The sequence below is a fragment of the Notamacropus eugenii genome, chromosome 4 (genome assembly GCF_028372415.1).
Source record: "Notamacropus eugenii isolate mMacEug1 chromosome 4, mMacEug1.pri_v2, whole genome shotgun sequence".
NCBI lineage: Eukaryota > Metazoa > Chordata > Mammalia > Diprotodontia > Macropodidae > Notamacropus > Notamacropus eugenii.
This window is the reverse complement of record NC_092875.1, coordinates 124779296-124802173: the sequence shown is the minus strand read 5'-3', so window position 1 is coordinate 124802173 and position 22878 is coordinate 124779296. Positions and strand designations below refer to the sequence as shown.

General features: G+C 37.9%; 1 protein-coding gene across 2 annotated transcripts in view; it reads left to right on the top strand.

Moving 5' to 3' along the window:
* COL14A1 (collagen type XIV alpha 1 chain) overlaps nt 1–22878 on the top strand; it is a 248731-nt gene that overhangs the window by 217873 nt on the left and 7980 nt on the right. For both annotated transcript variants that reach the window (XM_072603195.1, XM_072603197.1), the window contains exon 46: nt 4644–4832. In XM_072603195.1, coding sequence (XP_072459296.1) covers nt 4644–4832 — 189 coding nt within the window. The remainder of the gene's footprint in view (nt 1–4643; nt 4833–22878) is intronic.

The following is a 22878-nucleotide window of genomic DNA, read 5'->3' as shown; positions in this document are numbered from 1 at the left end:
CAAACCATCCCAGAGGCAAGGCTTTAGACTACTTACAGTAAGACTAATCACCACAAGAATCTGTATCTATTAGTATTTGGAGGTGGGGGGGAGAGTCCAGACTCATGATTTCATTGAGATAGGGAATTTCTGGCATGGAAATTTCCTCTATGGGTACTTATCCATAGCTACTTTGAAACCTAGTCTTAAGGGAATTGTCTGGGAGGTTAAGTGATATAATTACCCAGGACTGAAGAACCAGTATTTATGAAAGATAGGACTTAAAAGTAGCGTGGATAGTGTTGGAATGAGGAACATCTGAATTCAAATTCTCCTTTAGGCACTTCCAATCAGTGTTGTCCTGGGCAAGTCATTTGGCTGTTCTCAGCCTCAGTTTCCTCATCTACAAAATGGAAATAATAATGCCATTAACCTCACTGAGGTACTGTAAGGAACAAAGGATAACATACATAAAGTGCTTTGTAAAGCTTCTAGCTTTATATACATCCTAGCTGGGCAGCTAGGTGGTGCAGTGGATAGAGCACCAGTGCAGGAGTCAGGAGGACCTGAGTTCAAATCCCACCTCAGATACTTGACACTCACTAGCTGTGTGACCTTGGGCAAGTCACTTAACCCCAATTGCCTCATCCTAGGTCATCTCCAGTCATTCTGATGAATATCTGGTCACTGGATTCAGATGGCTGTGGAGAAGAAGTGAGCCTGGTGACCTGCACCCCCCCTCCCTCACTCAAAACAAAGTCAAGTGGAAGTCATGTCATCATTTCTCTGATGGCATGTCTTCTCTGGCAATGAAGGATGAACATACATCCTAGCAATTATTTTTGAAACTAGGTCTTTCTGATTGGCTTTTTATACACTATGTGACTCTATCTCTGGCTACAGTAATTAAAATTATCAGTTTGGCAAGGTTGCAATCTGGATCTTTTAATGTCAGCCCTATTGGCCTGACAGAATGTGCCTTATTAAAATGAATGGGTATTCTTACTCTGATGCCAAACTTTAGAGGGAATCCAGAGTAAGCAAGCAAGTAAGTAAATAAGTAAGTTATGTCCTAGAAATGTTTTACAGTGTTGGTTTCCATAAGTTCCTTTGGCTAGAATTAGTGCTTCCTTTTTACCCATTTCACATGTGTTATCTCTTATTGTGGTCCAAGGCCCTTTCCTTTTTATGCCTTGGGTCTTGTGCCAAAAAATACACCAGGAAGCATTTTCATTATTCTGATGGTATTTATTCACAGCCTTGTCTCATTTCTTCCTTTTCAAGGATAACTTTTCCACAGTCCACAGTTGTGGGATTTAACTAATCATCGCTCTCTGCTTCTGCCCTCACTTTACTTACCCATCCATTTATTATGGCCCTCCTCTTACTAATACTTGCTAGTGGCTTTCCACTGAGGTGGGCCCTGGTTAGGATTTCTAGCACCTGGGGCAAATTCAGCTGAAGAGGGTTTGGAGAACTTAGAACAAAGGTGCCTATTAATCAACTAATAAGCATTTGTTAAGTATGTGTTTTGTGCTAAGTAAGCAATACAGATACAAAGGAAGAGGGAAAATAGTTCCTGCCCTCAAAGTGTTTAAATTATAATAAGGGGAGAAAACATGTATATAAATGGGTGTATACATGACATAAACTGAGTAGATGAAAGACAGCCTTGGAGAGGAAGGTCTACTGCAAAAGGAGTAGGCCAACTCCTCCCCCCTGCTCCTAAATGCTAACATTATTACAGCTATTATTATCAAGGGGTTTGAAAGAAGAAACTGCCATCCCTAAAAAGTGTCAGATGATAGCGATGCTTCAAGAGAAACCTAGGTTTCAGTGAATAACAGGAAATGAAAGGAATGTGAAAGGAAAAGAAACAAAAGGAAATTTGTTAATAAGGTTGGGGAGAGGGTTCCAGAGAGCACAAAACGAATGGTAGAAGAAAAATAAAACTAGAAAGGGCTAATAACTTTGGAAGGGGTATTGAGTAATGAGGTGCAAAGTTTTGAAAAGAGAATGAAAGGAGAGGAGATGGAAACAATGAATGTAGACAGCTTTTTCTAGGAATTTGGCTTAGAAAGGGAAGAGAGTTATATGATGATAACTTGAGATTGCAGGGTCTAATTAAGTTTGTTTTTTTGTTTTTAGGATGGGACTATATGGGTACGTTTGAAGGCAGTTAGGGAAGAACCATTAGGTAGGGAGAGACTTGAACAAGAAAAGCTATGACTGAGGGTACAGTCTGCTAGAGAAAATGGAATGGGATGGGATAAAAGGCACATTTGAAAAGAGAAAGGCCTCCTCATTACTGAGACTAAGGGATGATGTCAGGGATGAGATGAAGAAACAAGAAAACAAGGGAACTTACTACAAATAGCCTCCATTTTCTCAGTGATTTAAGAGATAAGGTCATTTAAGAGATAAGAGATAAGGTTGGGGTCATGGGGGAGGATTGAGAAGAGGAGATAAGATTTAGAACAGTAACTGTTCTAAACCCTATAATTGAGAAGTGGGATAAGAAATCAGCTAGGGATGTATAAAATGATTACCTTGTAGCAGTGAGGGCCCGGTTGAAGTTAAATAACTAGTCAGGCCCCATGCATACCTTCCTCCAGCTCCATTTAGTGACACATGAGCAAAAATAAAGGAGGAAAATGGTGAGAGTAATTAAGGCTTGAGATTTTAAGCAAAAGACTATGATTGGTGACTGGAAAAAATGAACAAGGAATTTCAAGAGTAGAAGATGGGGTGGAGTTGAGCTATTTAACTACAGGATTGAGATGAGGAGGGGGAAAAGATGAAATCTGAGAAGGGGTAATGGCCTGAGAAAGCACTGAGCTGTGGAAGGATTAAAGGGAAGATAAAGACTAGGAATGCGTTTGAGATGGTACTGAGGCATAGAGGGATTAGAGTGTATGATATGGGCTAAGACTAGGTTTAAGAAGTACAAGGCATAAAGGAGAAGTGAAATGGTAGGAGATTAAGATCACTTAGAGGAATGTTTATGGGTAATAGTGGGATTCCAGTTGTGATTATCTATGTATCCAAACCAACCTACCTCTTGCAGGAGTGGAAGTGTATGAGTGGAATGGAGGAACAGGTCACAGGATCAGATATGAAGGTAGAAAGGAAGATTGGATCATGGGATATGATCTGAAAGGCACAGGAACAATGAAAAAAGATCAGGGAACTTGGAGTCTAAAGACCTAATAAGTCTGAACTGTGATGTATGACCTTTGGCAAATCAATTAAACCCTGTGAGCCTCAGAATTTTTCTAACTGACTAAATGAGAAACATGAAACTTACACTACCTACTGTATTGGTTGTCATAAGAATCAACTGCATTGTAACACTAAAGCACTACATGTATCTGTAAGCTACCAATATTGTTATAATATTATCATTATCATCATTATTTTTTAAAGGACCTATCTTTTAACAAGCAATTATCAGCAGTACTTGGTCAAAGAAATTGTACAAAATTTTATATATTAATATACCCAATGGTCTAGACAAGAGGTCAGTTCAGATTCTTCTGAGCCCCACAAAGAGCTATCATAAAGTACCTAAAAGTAAAATTAAAACTAACCTCCTGACCCAGACCCATACTGAATTTTATTTAACAAATAATTCTTATATAAAAGTATATCAGAAGTAACCAAATAGAAATGAGAGGAGATATTTGGAGAGGGTCATCAGGGGCATGTACATTAATAGCAGAAATGAGAACTGACACCTTGACAGTGAGAAAGGAGACAGAAAGATTCAAAAGTAGGCGCAGATCTGTGATTCTACTTAATATGATAATTAATATTTAAAACAATGGCACTAAACTATTAAGAAAAGTTTAATTATATCAGTATACGTTGTTTAGACAAATCATGAAGTGTTTTAGAATGATTTCCACCAAGAAAGATGATAATTTCTTCAAAGATTCTCATGCGAGGGATGAGTTTCAGTTCTCTGGATAGTTGACTTATGACATAAGTTATATTCCCTGACACTGCTGGATAAAATAAAGGTCCACCTAATTCTATGCTCAGACTTAGAATTTTTAAAGAAATAGTTGAGCTAGGGAAAAAAACTCAGAATTTGGGGGTGAGTTTTTTATTATTTTTTTCACAGTTAGTGAGAGTTTTTGCAGCTGATTCATGAGCAAAGGTTACTACCCAAGGGACAAGAGAAGGGCTTGGCAGCTAGGAGGTGCGTTGATTCAGGGCACTTGTCAGGGGGATTGCTAGCAGCAGGGTGGAGCAGGGTTTTGTGGGTTGGGAAAGAAGTCAAAAAACTCAGGAAAAGTTGCTGGAGAATGAGGCAGCTGAGTGAAGGGTCAGGGGTCAGGTAAATGTTGGTGGTAAAGACAGGATTTATAACTAAGAATAATCTTCTGCTCTGTGGTGTTTATAAAAATGTTGAAGAATAGTTCATTGCAGAATTCCAAGCACATTAGATGTACCTTGAACACAATCCAAAGTAAACTTAAAAAAAATATTGGCAAATAAGAAGGTTTTAGAGGGAGTACTTTCTTCACTGAGGGAGGAGGGGAAGATGATGTATTGTTGGAAACTCTAACTCCACCTCCCCCCAATCCTAAAGTAAAAACTACTGTCCCCCTCTTTTCCTGAAAAGTTGCATTAAGTTGGCTCTCTTTTGTTTTGTTTAGGTCACATGGCCAGGTACACATCTATCCTCAATCAGATTCCAAGTCATTCTTCATCCATCCGGACTGTTCCTGGGCCTCCTGGTGAGCCAGGAAGACAAGGTTCTCCTGGTACTCCTGGTGAACAAGGACCTCCAGGCCTACCAGGCTTCCCAGGCAACCCAGGTCAGCCAGGGAGCCCAGGAGAAAGAGGTAGGTTGGTTCTGAATAAGCCAATGAGATTGTAGTCATTCTCCATCTCCCTGAATGAAGGCACATGTCGCCATGACTTTATTGAAGGTGAGTGTGATTTTGAAGTTTGTGTGCCTAAGCTCATGAAAGTACTTCCTCGTGGATGAATGAGTCACATAAATTGGATAATCTTCATTTAAAATGAAAGTTTGTTGTTTCCTCTGCTATACCCCAAATACTGCTGTATTTGGTCATGTGTTACCTTGAACTATGCTTTTCCACTGTCAAATTGCTTTCAATCAAAAAACATCTATCAAACACCTTCTGTGTGCTGGGTGCTTGGGATAGAAAGGCAAAGTGAAATAAAAAGTCCCTTCCCTTGAAGACCTTGCAGTCTAGCTGGGGGAGACAATATGTACCTACATGGGAATGTACAAGAGAGATAACAAGGTACTTGGCTAGGGAAAGCACTAGCAGCTGGGGGAGTCAGGGAAGACATCCTATAGAAGGGGTTATTTGAGCTGGGCCTTGAAGGAAACCTGGTCTAAGAAGTAGAAGAGAGGAGGGAGTCCACTGAAGCATAAATTTACAGCACAAATAGGGGAATGAATGGAGATGGAAGAGGGCATGTTGTTTGTGAGGAATGATAAGAAAGCCAGTTGGGTATGACTAGAGAGTGCATCTAGGGGAAATAATAATTATATTATTATATATTATATAATGTAATAAGCCTAGAAAGGCAGGCTGATGCTTGGTTGTAAAGGTTGCAAATGCCAAGCAGAAGAGGTTATATTTTATCCTTGAAATAATAGGGAGTCATTGAAGTGACATGATCAGACCCACACTTAAGGAAAATCATTTTGGCATCTGGGTGGAGGATGGATTGTAATGGAAAAGGACTTGAGATAAAGAGGTGAATTAGGAGGCTATTACAATCATCATGAGAAGAAGTGATTTGGTTCTAATGGTGATTGTGTGAAGAGAAGGAAGGGGGTAGATGCAAAAAAAAACATGGAGGAAGAAATGACAAGCTTTTGCAACTAAATGGATTTGTAAGGTAAGGTGCGAAAAAGTCAGGAATGAGGCCATCAGGTTTGTGAGTCTGGGTAATGGGAAGGATATTGGTACCTTCAACAGAAATAGGGACATTTAGGAAAAGGGAGGGTTTGAGGGCAAAGAGTTCTGTTTGGATCATGTGAAGCATGAGATGCCTATGCAACATCCAGTTGGAAATGTGCCATAACACTTTGGGGATGCAAGACTGACTCATCTTTACTCCAGGTATTTACAGCTTATTACAGACTAGGGACATGCCTCTTCCCTCCCTCCCTGCCCCCTCAATTTCAAACACAATGCTGACTACTGAACAGAGCAAAAACTTGTTCAGCTGAATCTGATTTTCACTCACTTGCTGCCATCTTTGATCTCTGTTGCTTCATTGAGAAGAAGACTGCAGAAGTGTTGGGAGAAGGAAGACAGAGAAGTCTAGGAAAGGTGGGGGGAGGATTGATAGTAACAAACATTTGGAATTTTTTCAAGGTCACAGTTTGTAGAAAACAAATCCAGGGAATCATTTGACCTTCATCTAGTCTTCAATTATTCTGTACCTTTCCATATTGGTTACTCCAATGTGGTTTGTGTACATAAGGTTATGACCTTTTCTCTTTCAGAATTTGATATTGCAAACCATCTATTAACAAAAACCCTATAATTCTTCTATTGTATTTTCTAGAAATAGAAGGGAGAGAAATTTTCAACATGTGTTCTCTTGCTTCTTTCCATAGCCATTTTTTCACCCCCAATTCCCTTTTCTTAACTTTTATTTTAGACTCAAACACAAACACAGAATAGAGAAAAGAAACAAAAGCATATCATAAACTGAAATATTGGAACTTAAATACAAAGTAAGAGGGAGGAAGCATGTCATGTGCATAACAGGACATAAGAGGGAATTCAAAAAATGTAACAATACATTTTCATTTCAAGAAAGCCTGTATGATAAATACTACACGTTGTGTTGAGAGCTGTCCATCTTTTCTTTGCTTTCTTGGAAGTGTTTTTTGTTTTCTGCTGTGCACTTTTTTACTTTGTTCTCACCTCCACCCCCAACATCCTTCCCCCCTGGAGGCTCCAACTAAGTGTGGATATGTTTCTCTATAACTATTGATATATACCTACACACATACATATGTACATCACCCCCAATTTCAGCTAACTTAGCTCATTCTCTCCCAAAGCTTCTAAAGAATTTCCAAAAGTCATTGGCCTTTTCCCCCATCCCTTGAGGTCCCTGTGCTTTGCTGTATTCACCTTTTCATTCATTAGCTTCTCATCTGGAACGTCTTCCTGTTCTTCTTACATGAATTTTGTTCATCTTTCAAGTATTATCTCACCTTTTGTCTCCTCCATAAGGTCTTCACTCACCACTCAGTCTCTAGCAATCTCTTTCTTTTCTGAATTTCTAATCCATTTAGGACCAATAGCTCCTAATATATGGCTAATCCTATACCACTTTTATAACCTCTTCAAAGCTGAAGTAGTAAACCCTTATTCTAAATTAGAATATTGAGTTAGAAGTCATCATCATCCTTCTATGCCAGCATAACATCTTCTCTGTGATTCTTTTCTCCAGTTAAGTTTTTCTCTAACCCTCAGGCCTTTCTCCACTTTTTTGCCCTTTGAAGCTAGGCTATAGTTTTACTCATTTCACCTCAAACTATCCTTTAGAAATCATTTCAAACAAGATTAGATACTTTTGCTTCCAAAATACAGCTTCTTTCTTTAAAAGGAATCATGTCTTTTTTCTACTAGTTAAAAATTCAGTGGCATTACAACATAATTTTATAACACCTTTAAATCAAAACTAATAAGATTTTTTATACTTTAAATGGCTTTTAGCTCAAACAGTAGCACAAGAGATATCCGAAAAGTACCTTAACTTCCAAATGTGACACTGAATATTGTTTTCAATGCTTTTTCAAAGTAAATTAGTTACACAGAGCATATTGTTCCTCTCTGTAGTACTAATGACCAAACTTATCTGTTTTCTTTTCCAAGAATAATGCTATGGCTTTGAAAATGCCATAGAAAATGTACTTGAAAATGGTTATTTAACTGGTGCAGATTTCAATTCGCTATAAAATAGATGGCATTGTGGAAATATATGAAACCACCATTAATTTGAAGAATGTTGTTTCATTGTGACAAGGTCATAGCATTGGGAAAAGGGAAAATACTCAGCTAGGAGTTTTTGTGTATCACATATGTATAACCTTGTGACTCTTCTTTGTATAATAAGCTAATCAGCCAATATTTATTGAGGTTCCAATATCTGCTAAACATAAGACCTCAGGGCCTTGGAGGAAACCAAAAAAATCTAGCCTCAGACACTTACTAGCTGTGTGACTCTGGACAAGTAACTTCACTGCAAGTGCAATAAAAAAAGAAAAAGGAGCAAACGAAAGCATATGAGATAGCTCCTTCTCATCCAGGAACTTCATGTTCTCAAAGAAGAGATAAGCCAGGTACACATAGAGTTATAACTTTAGACCTAGGTGTAAGTAATCTAGTTTAACCCCCTTACTTTCAAATGAGGAAATTGAAGGCATAAGAAAGCACGGGATTTGTTTCAAGTCACACAAAAGTTTAGTGGCAGAGTTGGGATTTGAATGTGCCTTCTTCTGGCTCCAAAGCCATGATCTTTTCACTCTACCATGCAGCCTCTCCTTTATATTTCTATACCTTGGGTTCCTATTAGTGTGAATAATGAATCATGAAGTGGCTACACTGATTCAAATTCACATTTGAAGTTTTATGCCAAATATGGTGATCGGTGCAACTCTGTGGAAATATGCAGTGCTAATTTAAAAATGCAAACACTTCACAGGATTCAATGCTTGGGCTAATAAGAACCCAGCTGCACCTTCTTCCCAATACCCAGGTAAATCAGGCGACATAAGTATCAATATCCAAAAACTAGGTGGTACGGTGGGTATCTGAAAAAAGGATGACCTGAGTTCAAATCTAGTCTTAGATACTTACTAGATGTGTGACTCTGGGCAAGTCACTTAAACTCTCTCAGCCTCTGTTTCCTCATCTGTGAAATGGGAATAAGAGAACACCTCCCAAAACTGTTCTGAGGATAAAGTGCTTTGCAAACTTTCAAGTGCTATGTAAACACTGTTATTATTATTGTCCCAATAATAATAATTATTGAGTGAGGAAGCTGAGGGGCAGAGACTTGAAATGAATTGCCCGTGATTATACAGCTAGTAAGGAGCAGAGCTAAGCCTGGAGCCCTGCTTTCCTGGTTCCAAATATAGTGAAATACACTATCCACAACTTGAAAAGTCATGATAACTAGTAACACAAGGTGATATATAGTCCTTGCTAAATGAGAAGTAAAATGTAAACTAGAGAAGTTCAGAGGAGAGAGAAATCATTGGTCCTGAGAGGCTTCAAGAAGGTTTCTCAGGGCAGGTGAGCTCTGAATAGGCATGTGCTTAATAAGTACCATTCAGTGATGAGGGTTCACATACCCCTCCTCCTTACTTCGGAGCAGGAGGGCTGCTTCCTATCCACCTTTAAGATACCTTTAATAGATAGACTGAAGCTACAAGCCCTTCTCCTCAGGATTCTTTTTCCTGCTGACCTTGAGGTGGAAGGACAGAAGGGTAGGTGGGGAGTTATTCCCTGTCCTCACACTAGGCCCACAACTACAAGCTCATGGCCTTCCAGGCAAGCCTGTATCCAGAAGAGAGCTATTTCTGCTTGTGTCTTCTTTCCTTTGGTTCAGGGCCTTGTGAGACCATGAAAGGCAGTGGTGAATTCTACCTTCATCATGTATCCCCAAGGGAATACTACAAATGAATGAACCAAAAAAGCATTTATTCAATGCTTTACTATGCTAAACTCTAGGGATGCAAATACAAAAATGCACAATAATCCTTGTCCTCAAGGATCGTGTTCTAATTTGTTGTTGTGGGTGGGTTATTTCAGTCATGTCTGATTCTTCATGATGCCATTTGGGGTTTTCTTGCAAAGATTTTGAAGTGGTTTGCCATTTCTTTCTCTAGCTCATTTTACAGATAAGGAAACTAGGGTAAACAGGAGTAAAGTGACTCACCCAGGATTACATGGCTGGTAAGCATTTGAGGCTAGATTTGAACTCAGGTCTTCCTGACTCCAGGCTTGGAGCTCTATCCACTGCATCACCTAACTGCTCTTACATTTTAATAGAAGAAGACACCAGGGAAATGATGATTGGAGAAGAATATCAAAATAGGAGCGCTGATTCATTATCATCCTCAAAATTAAAGTTGGAAAGGAAGGCTTTGGAGGGAAGGGGAGAGAAGCATGGCACAACACTAGAAGCCGGGGAAATGGCTTGGTAGGTCTAGGTTCGAGGTACGTAAGGTGAGAACTCATAAGCACAGAGCCTACAGGCCCAGGGATCACTCTGGGATCTCAGCAATCACTTCCCAGATTACCGTGATGGACCATGTCATAGTTTCTTAAAACATCTGGGGGCTGCTAGATGGCTCAATGGATAGAACACTGACCATGGAGTCAGGAGGACCTGAGTTCAAATCAGGCTTCAGCTGCTTACTACCTGGTTACCTCTCCCTCCCCCACCAAAAACCCCCCATCTGTAGCACTTTCTGATATTGGGGTAAGATTTATCTATATTTATATTTGAATGATATCAGGAATCTCTGAAGGGCAAAAAATAATAATAATAACAAGCATTTATACAGTGCTTACTATGCGTCAGGCAGGTGCTGTATTAAATGCTTTACAAATACAATCTCATTTTGTCCTTACAACGGTCCTGGGAGGTAGGTGCTATTATTATCATCCCCATTTTACAGATGAGGAAACTGTTCAAATAAGGTTATTATGACCTTGGACAAGTTATTTAATCTCCCTAGACCTTGGTTTCTTCACCCGAATAATGAACAGTTTGAACTACAGGTCTTCTGAAGTCCTTTCCTGTTCTATATCTATGATCCTATGATTTCTTTCAGTTTCCTATTTCTTTTTTACCTGCTTCTATTTATCTTTTCTATTTTCTCACATATCGTTCCCCTCTGCATGCTCTGTAATCAAGGAACACTGGCCTTCTTGCTGTTTCTCATACAAGATGTTCCATCTCCTGACCATACCTTTTCACCTCCAACTGTAGTCTGGCGATCCTTGCAGGGACCCAAAAACCCTTTCAGGGGTTCTGTGGAGTCAAAAATATTTTCAGAATAATACTAAGAATTTAACTCATAATGAAGTAAATATTAAATAATTAATTAATGATTTGTTCCACATGAACAAAAGCTTTTTGGGAGAGAGAGTCCATTAATAATTTTTTAAGAGTGTAAGGGGGTCCTGAGACCACAACGTTTGAGAATCATATCAGTTTATGAATAATGAGAATACTAACTTATCAAATTTAATTTCAGGCTAGCTTCTTCCATTTCAGTTTCATCTTATCTGACAAGCCAGTTTACATACACATATATACATATGTGTATATATGTGTATATATATAGACTTGTGTATGTGTGTATATATGTATATATAAACTTGTATATGTATGTCTGTGTAGACTTGTATATGTGCGTATGTGTATATATGTACACATATGTGTGTGATACATACACATACATGCAAATACACACATATTTATATATATACTTGTCATGTGATGTGGGGTGAGGAAGTGAGCTTATTAATAGTGAGATGACTGTCAGCAATTGAATTAATGTCAAAGTGGGTCTAGAAGGCTGTGTTTCTTTTCAAGAAGTCTGCTATTCTAATATATAAACCTTTTTTTTAAGAAGGTCACACTTTGGACTTCATGATATTAATTTTACATTAATTATTTTATAGCCAATTCCCAAATGACTTTTAAATATACATGAGGGGGAACATCTGTTTGAAAAATAAAGAGAAATGTTAAGATTATAAAATATAAGAAAAAGAATATATATATTATAGCATATATATAATAATATATATTATTATAAATATATACAAATCTTTATATCCCCTCCCAGTTTGATTTTTTTTTTATTAAAGGGACCATCCCTTGAGTAACCATGTAAAGAAGTGTATTCATTGAATAGGTGTATCACTCAAAGCAAGACTGTGATAAGACCTTTGCCTGAAAGGACCAGGGTCTCATATTGCATCCTGGGCCATCTCCAGTCATCCTGATGAATATCAGGCCACTGGACCCAGATGGCTCAGGAGAAGAAAGTGAGGTTGGTGACCTTGCACAGCCCTCCCTCACTCAAATCAAAGTCAACTGCAAGTCATGTCATGGTCCTCTTCGAGAACAAAGGGCAAACACAACAGCAGCCATTTCAACAGCTGTCTCCCCATGCCTGGAATGCTCTCCTTCCTCATTTCTGCCTCCTAATTGACTTTCCTGCCTTTCTTCAAAATTTAGCTCAAATCCCATCTTCTGTAAGATGGTTTTGGGCCTCTCTCTCCCCCTACTAGTGCCTTCTCTCTAAAATTACCTCCCATCATAATAAACATGTATTATATATTTATATATATATGTATATATAAGCAGATTATATGTATACACACATATATGTCTTGCTTGCATGTTTGTCCCTATCATTAGAATGTGAACTTCAGAAGCTTTTCCTGGTCCTCTTTACCCACAGTACCTTCCCACAGAGATTACCTCCAACTAAAGGTGTGTGTAAATACATATACATGTGTATGTGTGTGTACATATATATATCTATATATGAAAACAGAGAAATAGACAGAGAGAAAATGAAAAAGAGAGTTTGCCTTAGTTGTTTGCCTACTGTTTGCTATGTCAGACTGTGAGATCCTTGGTAGCAACAACTGTTTTTGCCTTTCTATGCCTTCAACTTAGCATAGAACATGACATCTAGTAGGCACTTAGTAAATGCTTCTTGACTTGACTTGCTATTAATTGATTGTGATGTTTCCCATTCCCACAACATTTACTGCAAAAAGTTCAATAGAAATCACTGAGAGATAGCTTCCTAATGACCATCCCTGCTTTATTTTACTCATTTCCCTAGTTGTTTTTTTTTTTTAATGTCAGAGGCCTTTTTTCTTTTCATCTGCCAACTCCCTCAAATCATGATAATGGTAAGTAGTTTAAATTGAGGGTTTAAAAAAATTAAATGTTTGAGTGGCATTTTTTAATCAAGAGCAAATTTCAGGTCTTTGTCTAAGACTTTGATGCACAAGAAAGCTGTTCTTTTCCCCACGTAATGCCTAAGACTAATATAGTATTGTTGTTTGAGGAAGAAAACCTCAGAGTGACCTTTGAGTTTGAAGACTTTCCCCACAACCTTTCCCTGGCCAGCAAGACCAAGGTCTGAATGATTCTAACGTAAGAGAAAAGGGCTAATGTTCATGCCTGTCAGTCCTAGGTTTCTGTGGCTGACCTGAACAAAGATAGGCTTTGTTATAGAAAATGGACAGGGGGCCGGGAGAATGTAAAGAGGAGACACACTGAGGGGACAGGTTGAAATTACACTACAGCACAAAAAAAATACTGAAAATTAAGAGCTATCCCCTTGTCCCTAAGCCAGGTCTCCAAAAGTGAATGTAATTCCATCTCAGAGACTCAAATTGCAATATAATGAAAAAAGGCTTATCCCACTGAAGCTAGGGAGCAAACGAACTCCTGAGGCTAATGTGTGGGTACATACAGCTGAGGAGCAGGATTAAGGACCCAAATGACTCCAAGATGGAAGAGGAATAGTAGTCATCAGCCTGGGTATCTCATGTTCATTATATTTCCATGACTAAAAGCAGTGATAGGAGCCAAAAAAAAAAACTTGGCAGCAAAATTCAATCGCACATTTGGAGGGAAGGCCAAATAGACACTGACTGGAAACGTAGTCCTGGTAGCAATCATTCTGATGAAAGAGAAAACATATAAAAAAGAAAAACATGTAGGTGCTTACCTATATGTTCTATGGGTAAAAAAGAAAGACATATAGGTATTTATCTATATATTTTACATAAATATAACATATACAATGCATTATATATGAACCATACATTTTATAAGATATCATATATGAAATTTATAATGAAATTTATAGTATATATGAAGTATACATAATTTATAATATATTTATGTAAAATATATGGGTAAGTCTCTATATGTCTTTCTCTTTTATTTGTTTTCTCCTTCCCTTTGCTTCAGTTTGTACAGACCCAGCATCTTCTTCATGAGGCTCTATGAAAGAAGATGGTACTCTTACTGGCCAACTCCAAACAGTCATAAATGTTTATTTATGAGTATATGATTGTGGTCAAAATTAATATTTTACATGAAAAAAGTGATATCTTCCATTGCCATGAATAGTTTCTGGAATTCAACTCCATCTTCCTTCTTTCCACCATCATCATCAGAATCACTGATTTCCTGAATCAGGAGTTTTAAGAATTGCAAATTCCACAGAGGAAATGAATGAATGAATTATGCCTTTACTAAATGCTTACTACTTACAAAGCACTATGCTGAGTGCTGGGGATAGAAATAGAAAAGCAAGACAGTCCTTGATTGTAAGGAGTTCCCATTCTAATGGGGGAGACTATCTTTCTATCTATCTATCTATCTAGCTAGCTAGCTAGCTTTAGCTTCAAGTCAGATGGAAAAGTCTTATAGTCCTTAGGGTTCGGTGGCAAAGCAGATAGTAATGGCTCTTCTATACTGTCATTTCCACTGATAAAATCTTATCATTTTCTGATGTTAAACCATTCTCTACCAAGATTTTTGATTTTCCTGTATAACTTCCATTTGGCAGAGTCCAAGTTGATTGCCCATAAGTACAAGACTCGGCATTTAAATGGAGTAACTTCTCAAATGCTTTCAGAGAGATTGTTTGTGGGATGAATTGTATTTTTTTTCTTTCTGCACAGTCACTAAGAAGGCCTTGGCAATAGAGGTGTTTTACGTTTCTTTACCAGAAACCAAATTAAGCCAAGTTTGAGACACGAGAAAATGATAATTTAATAACCAAATAATGCAATATTATGAGTCTGATTTTTTAGGCAAATTGATTTTTCTGGTAATTTAGATGATATAGGTCATAGATTGTCAGAGTAAAAGGGAACTTCGAAGTCATTTTACAGATAAGGAAACTGAGACTGAAAGAAGTTTAATGTTTTTCCAAAGACCACATTATCTATTCATTGCTAAACCAGTACTAAATTATTAGATTCCTGACTCCTAATCAATGCTCCATCCATTTGGCCACATGTTATCATTAGTAATATTTTTAAAAATATTCTTTGGTGAGTTGTACTTTCATATCACACCCATTTCCAAATATAGCCCTCTCATCTTCCATGCCCAAAGAGACTTCCCTTGTAACAACATTTTTTAAAGAGAAAAGATAAGTAAGCAAAATCAGTAAACACATTGCATCCAATGGTATATGTGATATTTCACATCCACATTGCCTCACCTCTGCAATAAGGAGAGCAAGGTACATTTTTTCAACACTTCTAAGGGTCTCTTTAGTTTCAGTTTTGTTTGTTTGTATTCTACTTAAATTATTTTAATCGTTGTGTATCTTGTTTTCCTAATTCTACTTATTTCACTCTCCATCCATTCATGTAAATTTTCCCATATTTCTTTGAATTCTTCATATTAATTGTTTCTTATGGTACTGTAGTATTCCATTACATTTATGTATCAAAATTTGTTTAGCTGTTTTCCAACTAATGGATACATTGGGAAGATTTTTCAGCGAACTGATAAGAATTTCAGAAAAGAGCTCTTTCAGAAGGAGATACTCTTAACTAGCTGTATCTCATGTTTGACTTTGTCCATCTAAGTGAAGAGTAAGGTAGCCTCAGAAGGCAAGTCATGTGGCAGAAGAGTTGACTCTGAGGCAGTGAAAAGAAAGGGGAAAGAGAACCAAATGGAAGAAAACTATAGAGAATCCATTTTTCATTTCATTGCAGAAAGAGAAAACATTAATCCTTAGTCTACTGAACATAACATTTAATTCAAGCTCTGGCCTCGACAAGATCCCAACCCTGGTTTCCTTAACTTTAAGAAGCAAAAAATCTGAATGATGTCTCACCATCAAATCTAGAATGGATTGCAAATTTTTCCCCTAAGGCAGCATCAGATGATGTGTGACTTTCCTGTCATCGATAATGAAATGCCTAAAATTAATCAAATCGAGATATTCATGGCAACTGTTGGAATTTGGTTCCTTCCAAACCTCCTTGCTCCTCCTATCATCACTAATGCAGATGCATCGTTCATATCTGTTCAGTATTCTTTGTTAGGAAGTTGTCTAAATATTTCCAAATGATCTCTATTACTTCAAGATGATACTGCTTTCATGCCATTTATGTCATCTTGTTAAGAGTCAAGTCAGGCAGTGAATGCTAAAGCATCTACTTTTTTTTCCTAGCCTTCGAACTAGGATTTCCATGTGGCATTTGAAATTACTATTCTCTCTTGAAGATGCTGTAATAATAATAGCTTTTGTTTACATAACATTTTAAGATTTGCCAGGTGCTTTTCATATATTATTTCACATCAGTTCTTTGAGTTAGGTGCTGTTATTATCCCTGTTTTACAGATGAGGAAATTAAGACCCATCTAGGTTTAGTGATTTGTTCAGGAAACCCACGTGTTCATGACTTTTTAAGGAAACTTAGTTTGTTCATCTGTAAAATGAGTGGTCATATAGTTTGCTATCGCCAAATGGGAATCTTCTATGTAGTACTCCTGACAATCAATCATCCAGTTTTCTACTGAAGACCATTACCTCAAACAGGGACCTAAAACATGCCTGTCTGCAACCTTCACCCCATTTCTAGTCTTTCCCTATGAGACTACTACTAACTAACAATCACAGTTAGCATTTATAGAACACTGTAAGGTTTGCTAAACACTTTCCATATTATCTCATTGATCCTCACAACAATCCTGTGAGACAGGTGGTTTATTGTACAGATAAGGAAACTGAATCATAGAGAGATTAAGTGAGTTGCCTAGGATCACACAGTCAGTAAGAGCTTGAAGGCAAGATTTGAACTCTGGACTTCTTACCTCCAAGTCTAGCACTCTATCAACTGTTCCACTACCTTTTAAATACTAGCTAAACTAAATTCACAGTTTGCAAATTGTAAAGAATTCTGAAATATGCATTCCCAAATAACCTCCACCTACGTTAACTTTACTATACAGTACTGTGCTCTCTCTCTGCTCCAACACACTGGACACCGCATGACACCCCCTCTGCCCTGCCCCCAAACAAAACAAAACAAACCTAAAAAAACCCCAAACCCTCCAAGTGAAAGCAAAAGATTGGACCTACAGGGAGCTTTCCACTGCCTCTGCTGCTGCATCTGGGGCTTGCAGGCTCCTACAAGATATCATGACCCCTGCTCCTCCCGTTCCTCCTTCTGCTCTCACTTCTTTGTCCCCAGCCCCTACTGAATGCTGTCATGTTTATGGGCATTGATTGATCCCAATCTCCTAGCATGAATACCACTCAGCAATGGATACATACGTATGTGGCAGCTAGGTTATGCAGTTGATAGAACACTGGGTTTGGAATCAGGAAGATTCATTTTCTGAGTTCAGATATGACCTCAGACATTTACTGTAGCTGTGTGACCCTGGGCGAGTCACTTAACCCTGTTTGTTGCACTTTCCTCATCTGTTAAAATAAGCTGGAGATGGAAATGGCAAACTGCTCTAGTATCTTTGCCAAGAAAACCCCAAATGGGGTCACGAAGAGTTAGACATAATTGAAATGACTGAACAACAACATACATGTGTGTGGATGTGTACATATTACATGTAATAATATATATAATATACATAAATATAGTCACCATCATAATATGTAATATACAGATAGATAGATAATCCATTATTGTCTTTTAATTGTTTCACATCTTATTCCTGCATCTCCTCCTTAGACTGTAAATTCCTTTAGTATATCCCTTTCTCCCAAAGGAGCCAGACGTACAGAAGATGCTTGATAAATGGCATTTGGTTTTTTGGTATTCACCTGCTCAGATTTTTTAGCTCTCTTCCCTCTGCAGTCTGCTACTCAGTGTACATGGCCATTCTTTTTGTGTGGGAATGGGGGAGGGAAGGGAGTAGTATAGGTCTGTGTTTTCATTAGCATGGGGAACTCCTGGTGAGGAAATTCCTTTCATCTACCCAGATCAGCGTCTCTTGGACAATTTGGGGTCTTGGAGAGTTGCCTAGAGCACTTGAAGGTTAAATGATTTACCCGGAGTCACACAGCCAATAAGTTATCAGACAGGGGCCTGAATCCTAGATACCCTGACCATGAGACTATTCCCTGGCCCGTACTCCCTCTCGTTTTTCATGGCTGTAGTTTTAAAATCCTCAGATTTGTCTCTGACAGCCAGTTCATGATTACTTAGTGGCCAGGGTTTTCCTTTTAGCTTACTCTTCTATAAATAGATTTAACACCAAAAGCATAGGGGGAGATTTTTAAAGTAAAGGTCCAATTATACTTGCTTGCAGATGTCTACATAAATGGGACAGAACTTTCTTGTGGTTCACAGAAGCGTTCTTCACCCTTTTCTAAACTCTCAGCATTTCAACAGAGATAAGTAAATGGAAATCCTTCACAAAATAGTTTATGTGATACAATCGCAAATGTTTATATGAACTGTGCCCATTTCTTTTTAGTGAATATTTTAACATATTCTTAAAAATAATCAAGATTAACCACAAGGGAATGCTGCTAAACTTTTGTACTCGTAGAAATTGCAAATAGAAAAGACATCCTCATTCCTCTTGTCCAATTCAATTTGGGTTTAGGCCTGATTTTGCTAGTAAATTTCTCTGCCATATGATCATAGGATTTAGAGATAGTCTTATCCAATCCCCTCCTTTTGTAGGAGAAATTAAAATCCAGAGAAATGAAAAAGTTGACCATAGTCACACAGCTAGTAAATACCAAGGCCAGATTCTCCAGTTATCTGGCCAGGGCTCTTTCCATTCTATAATGCTTTTCCTCCAGAGAAATAATCTTTCTTTAGAAAGGTTTCTAACCTTTCTGAACTTTTTTTTTTTTGTGCCGGTCTAGAGAATTAGCATCTCTTTTTAAAACTCTTTCCTATCACTTATGGTAAGATAGATTTATATTAATGTGCTAATGTTTGTACATATTTGGAGAACTTAAGAGTCATCATTATATGAGTTTTAACTTTAACTCTTTTTGGTCTGGTGATGCATCTTGACTTGAGTTCTTTTTTAATAATGGCAATAACACTAACAATTTAAAAATAACTCACATTTAAGTAGTATTTTAAGATCAAGTCAGCATACATTTATTTTTTAAAATTTAATTAATTTATTTGTTTTCAGTTTTCAACAATCACTTCCATAAGTTTTAAATTTTCTCCCCCTCCTTCCTTGAGATGGCATGCAGTCTTATATGGGTTCTACACATGCATTCTTATTAAACACATTTTCACATTAGTCATGTTGCATAGAAGAATTAAAATGAATGGGAGAAACCATGAGAAAAACCAAACCAAAACAAAACATAATACAAGAGAAAACAGTCTGCTTCATTCTGCTTTCCGATTCCGTAGTTCTTTCTCTGGAGGTGGATGGCATTTTGCCTCAAGAGTCCTTTGAGAATGTTTTAGGTCCTTGCACTGCTGTGAAGGACTAAGTCTATCAGAAACAGTCCTTGCACTCAGTAAACATTTATTGAGTCCACTATGTGAAGGCATCATGCCAAACTGTGGAGAATCAAAAAAGGCAAAAGATAGTACCTGCCCTTGAGGAGCTGACAACTTCTCCATAGTCAGACTGCTTGGGAACTAGGACTTGTCCATATTCAAGATTTTTTCATTGAGCTGGATGAAGGAATCATTGATATGATTGTCCAATAGACTGGTGATGCTAAGTTTAGAAGATTAGCTACGGGGTCAGATGGTAGAGTCAGGATCGCCCCAAATCTAAATAATCTAGAACAAGGGTGGGGAACCTGCAGCCTCAAGGCCACATGTGACCCTAGGTCTTCAAGTGAGGCCCTTTGACTGAATCCTAATTTAACAGAACAAATCCTTTTATGAAGTTCCCAAAGGGTCTGTACTCTTCTTTTTTTCTCTCTATTTGGCAATCTTATTCATCATCATGGTTTCAGCTACCACTTCTAGGCACATATCTCTAAAACTGATACAGCTTCTCTTTCTTGAGCTCCCAACGAGAGTTCTTGACTTGGACTTAGAAGACCTGAATTTGAATCCTTTGTAACTTATTGCCTGTCTGACATTGGGATAGTAATTTATTTCAGTTTGTTGTTGCTCCTTTGTTTAGTCATGTCCTACACTTCATGAGCCTCTTTGGAGTTTTCTTGACAAAGACACAGGAGTGGTTTGCCATTTCCTTCTCCAGCTCATTTTATGGATGCGGAAACTGAGGCAAACAGAGTTAAGTGACTTGCCCAGGGCCCCACAGCTAGTAAGTATCTGAGGCCGGATTTGAACTCAGAAAGATAAGCTCTCTGACTCCAGGTCCAGCTCTCTATCCACTGTGCCACCTAGCTGCAATTTACTCACCTGTAAAATGTGGGGTCCCCTACATGATCTTTAGCTTCTCTTCTAGTTATAAGGGTATCCTTTTGGAGCTTTTTTTGGCATATGAGGTGAGACATTGTCTATCCCTAGTTTTTGCCAGACAACCCAACAATTCTTGTTGAATAATGAAGTCTTACCCCTGTAGTCTGAATCTTTGGGTTTATCACGAATGTATGTAGCCTGTTACTAAGCCATTATATTTATTGATTTCAGTTTATCATGTACCTAATCTATTTCCCTGATCAACTTCTCTTTCTTAACTAGCACAAAATTATTTTGACCAAATTATATAACCTCAGGCAAGTTCCCAATCAAGTCCTAATTTTTCTTACTTGTCAACTTTTCCCCCTTGCCCATGGAGTAGAATATGGGTATAGATTGTATATACTGTGATGATCCCAGCTCTAGGGGCCTGATTAATTTTTTAAAATAGACTACTCTGGATTTTGTTGAGGGAGAGGAGGAAAACTTACAACTTATCTGCTTATAGGCTACATATCTTCTGATAAAATGTCAGCATTTTCAGGGCAGGAACTGCTTTTCATATGATTTATCATTATCCTTTCACTATTAACCCCGTTAACTAGCATAGTGCTTTGTATAGGGTATGGCACACTCCCATACTCCCACTTCATACTCCCAGTTCAAATGCTTATAGAATTGCAATGATTGACCTCTAAGGCACCTTCCACCTTGAAGTCCTATGATCTTTCCAGTTACTTTGCAAATCACTTTATAATCCTGTTAGGTACAGCAGACAAATGCTCTGATTTAAATATCATCAGTGAACGTGAGTAAGTAAAAGCAAAGACTGAATTTAAAATAATGTATTTTGAATCACAAACTACAGAAAATGCGGAGACAAATTTTCCTACTAATTTTGAATAATGCATAGTTTCCCCATCAGAGTGCTATGAATATTGCAAAACTGGTTGAGGAAAAGCAATCATGAAATTTTAGAGTGGGAGCTCAGGCACCTGGTTCTACATCCTTATTTTACAGAGGACACTGAGGCCTGAGAGATGAAGTGACTCACCAGAAGTCACATATATCAGCTCATTTCAGAGACAGAACCTGGGTCTTTGAACTTTGAATATAAGACTGATAGGTGTCTAGATGGATAAAATATTTGACTAGGAGTCAGGAAGACCTGAGTATAAATCCTCCCCCAAATACTTACTAACGGTGTGACAGTGGGCAAATCACTTCACAACTCTGAGTTTCAGTTTCCTTATCTGTAAAATGGGGATAATAAAATCAATTCTTCACAGGGTTGTTATAAGAGTTAAATGAAATAACATATAAAATACTTTACAAACTTTAAAATGCTATATAAAGGCCAATTACTATTACTATAATAGTCTGTCTCTCAAACAAGGAAACTCAACAGGAAAAATCTAAAAGAGTCATTACAAATTCAAGGGCTTATTTTAGGCCCCTATTTCATCTATATCTTTAATAGTATCTTTAAAAATCAATTGAAATGTGTGACCATTTAAGAATGCATAGGTAGCATTGCTCTAGAAAACAACATATAGGGGTACAATTAAAACCTTCTATTGGTGTCTTCTGGGACATTCCTGTACTAGTTAAAAATAAAAGCGTTACATGTTGAGATACAGGACTTTAAATACTTAGACTTTAAAATGTAGGAGTTTTTCTGGATGGCTAGGATAAGATGGTAAAGACTCCACTAAGAAAAAAGCATCAGACAGACTTGATTTTGGGGACACTAAGCCCGGAAAAGAGAAGATTTGAGGGGCATAGCCAGCAGATTGAAATGCTGTCACATATGAAAAATGGATTAGATCTGTTCTCTTTCTGGCCTCAGATGACAGGACTGGAATAATGGCTGAAAACTGCAAAGAAGTAAATTTAACCTTGACAACAGGAAAAACTGACAATAATGACAGATATCCCATAGTGGAATAGGTTGCCTTGGGAGATAGTGAGCTCTGCCTCTTGGGAGGTCTTTGAGCAGAGGCTGGATGAGCACTTGTTATATGTGTGGTAGTGGGGATTCTTTCTTGGGTGTGGATTGGACTAGATGACTGATGATGCCTTTTCCAAATCTAGAATTCTCTAATTCTGGGAATTTAAACTTTTAGACCTCTTAGTGTGACCTATTTTGCCACTGGAATGAGTAAGATTCCCCCTACTCAGAGGCCAAGAGTTAGAGTAATAAATGTAGAATGTATAACAAACAACGAGGAACCTGACCCTAGACAAGAAGTCCATTAGGCACAGGAAAGGTACACACGCTCCTAAAAATCCACATGTACTCTTTACTGACAGACAGCAAGGGTGAGGTGTCCAAACCAAGGAGAGTAAGTTGGTGCTGGTCAGGAGGCTAGCTGCTGGTTCTGGTGCCAAGTGGAATGTGCAGACTGATAGGTAGGCCAGGAAACCAAACATTACAGTTAATAAGTCAGGACTTGTAATCTCCAGGTTGACAAGA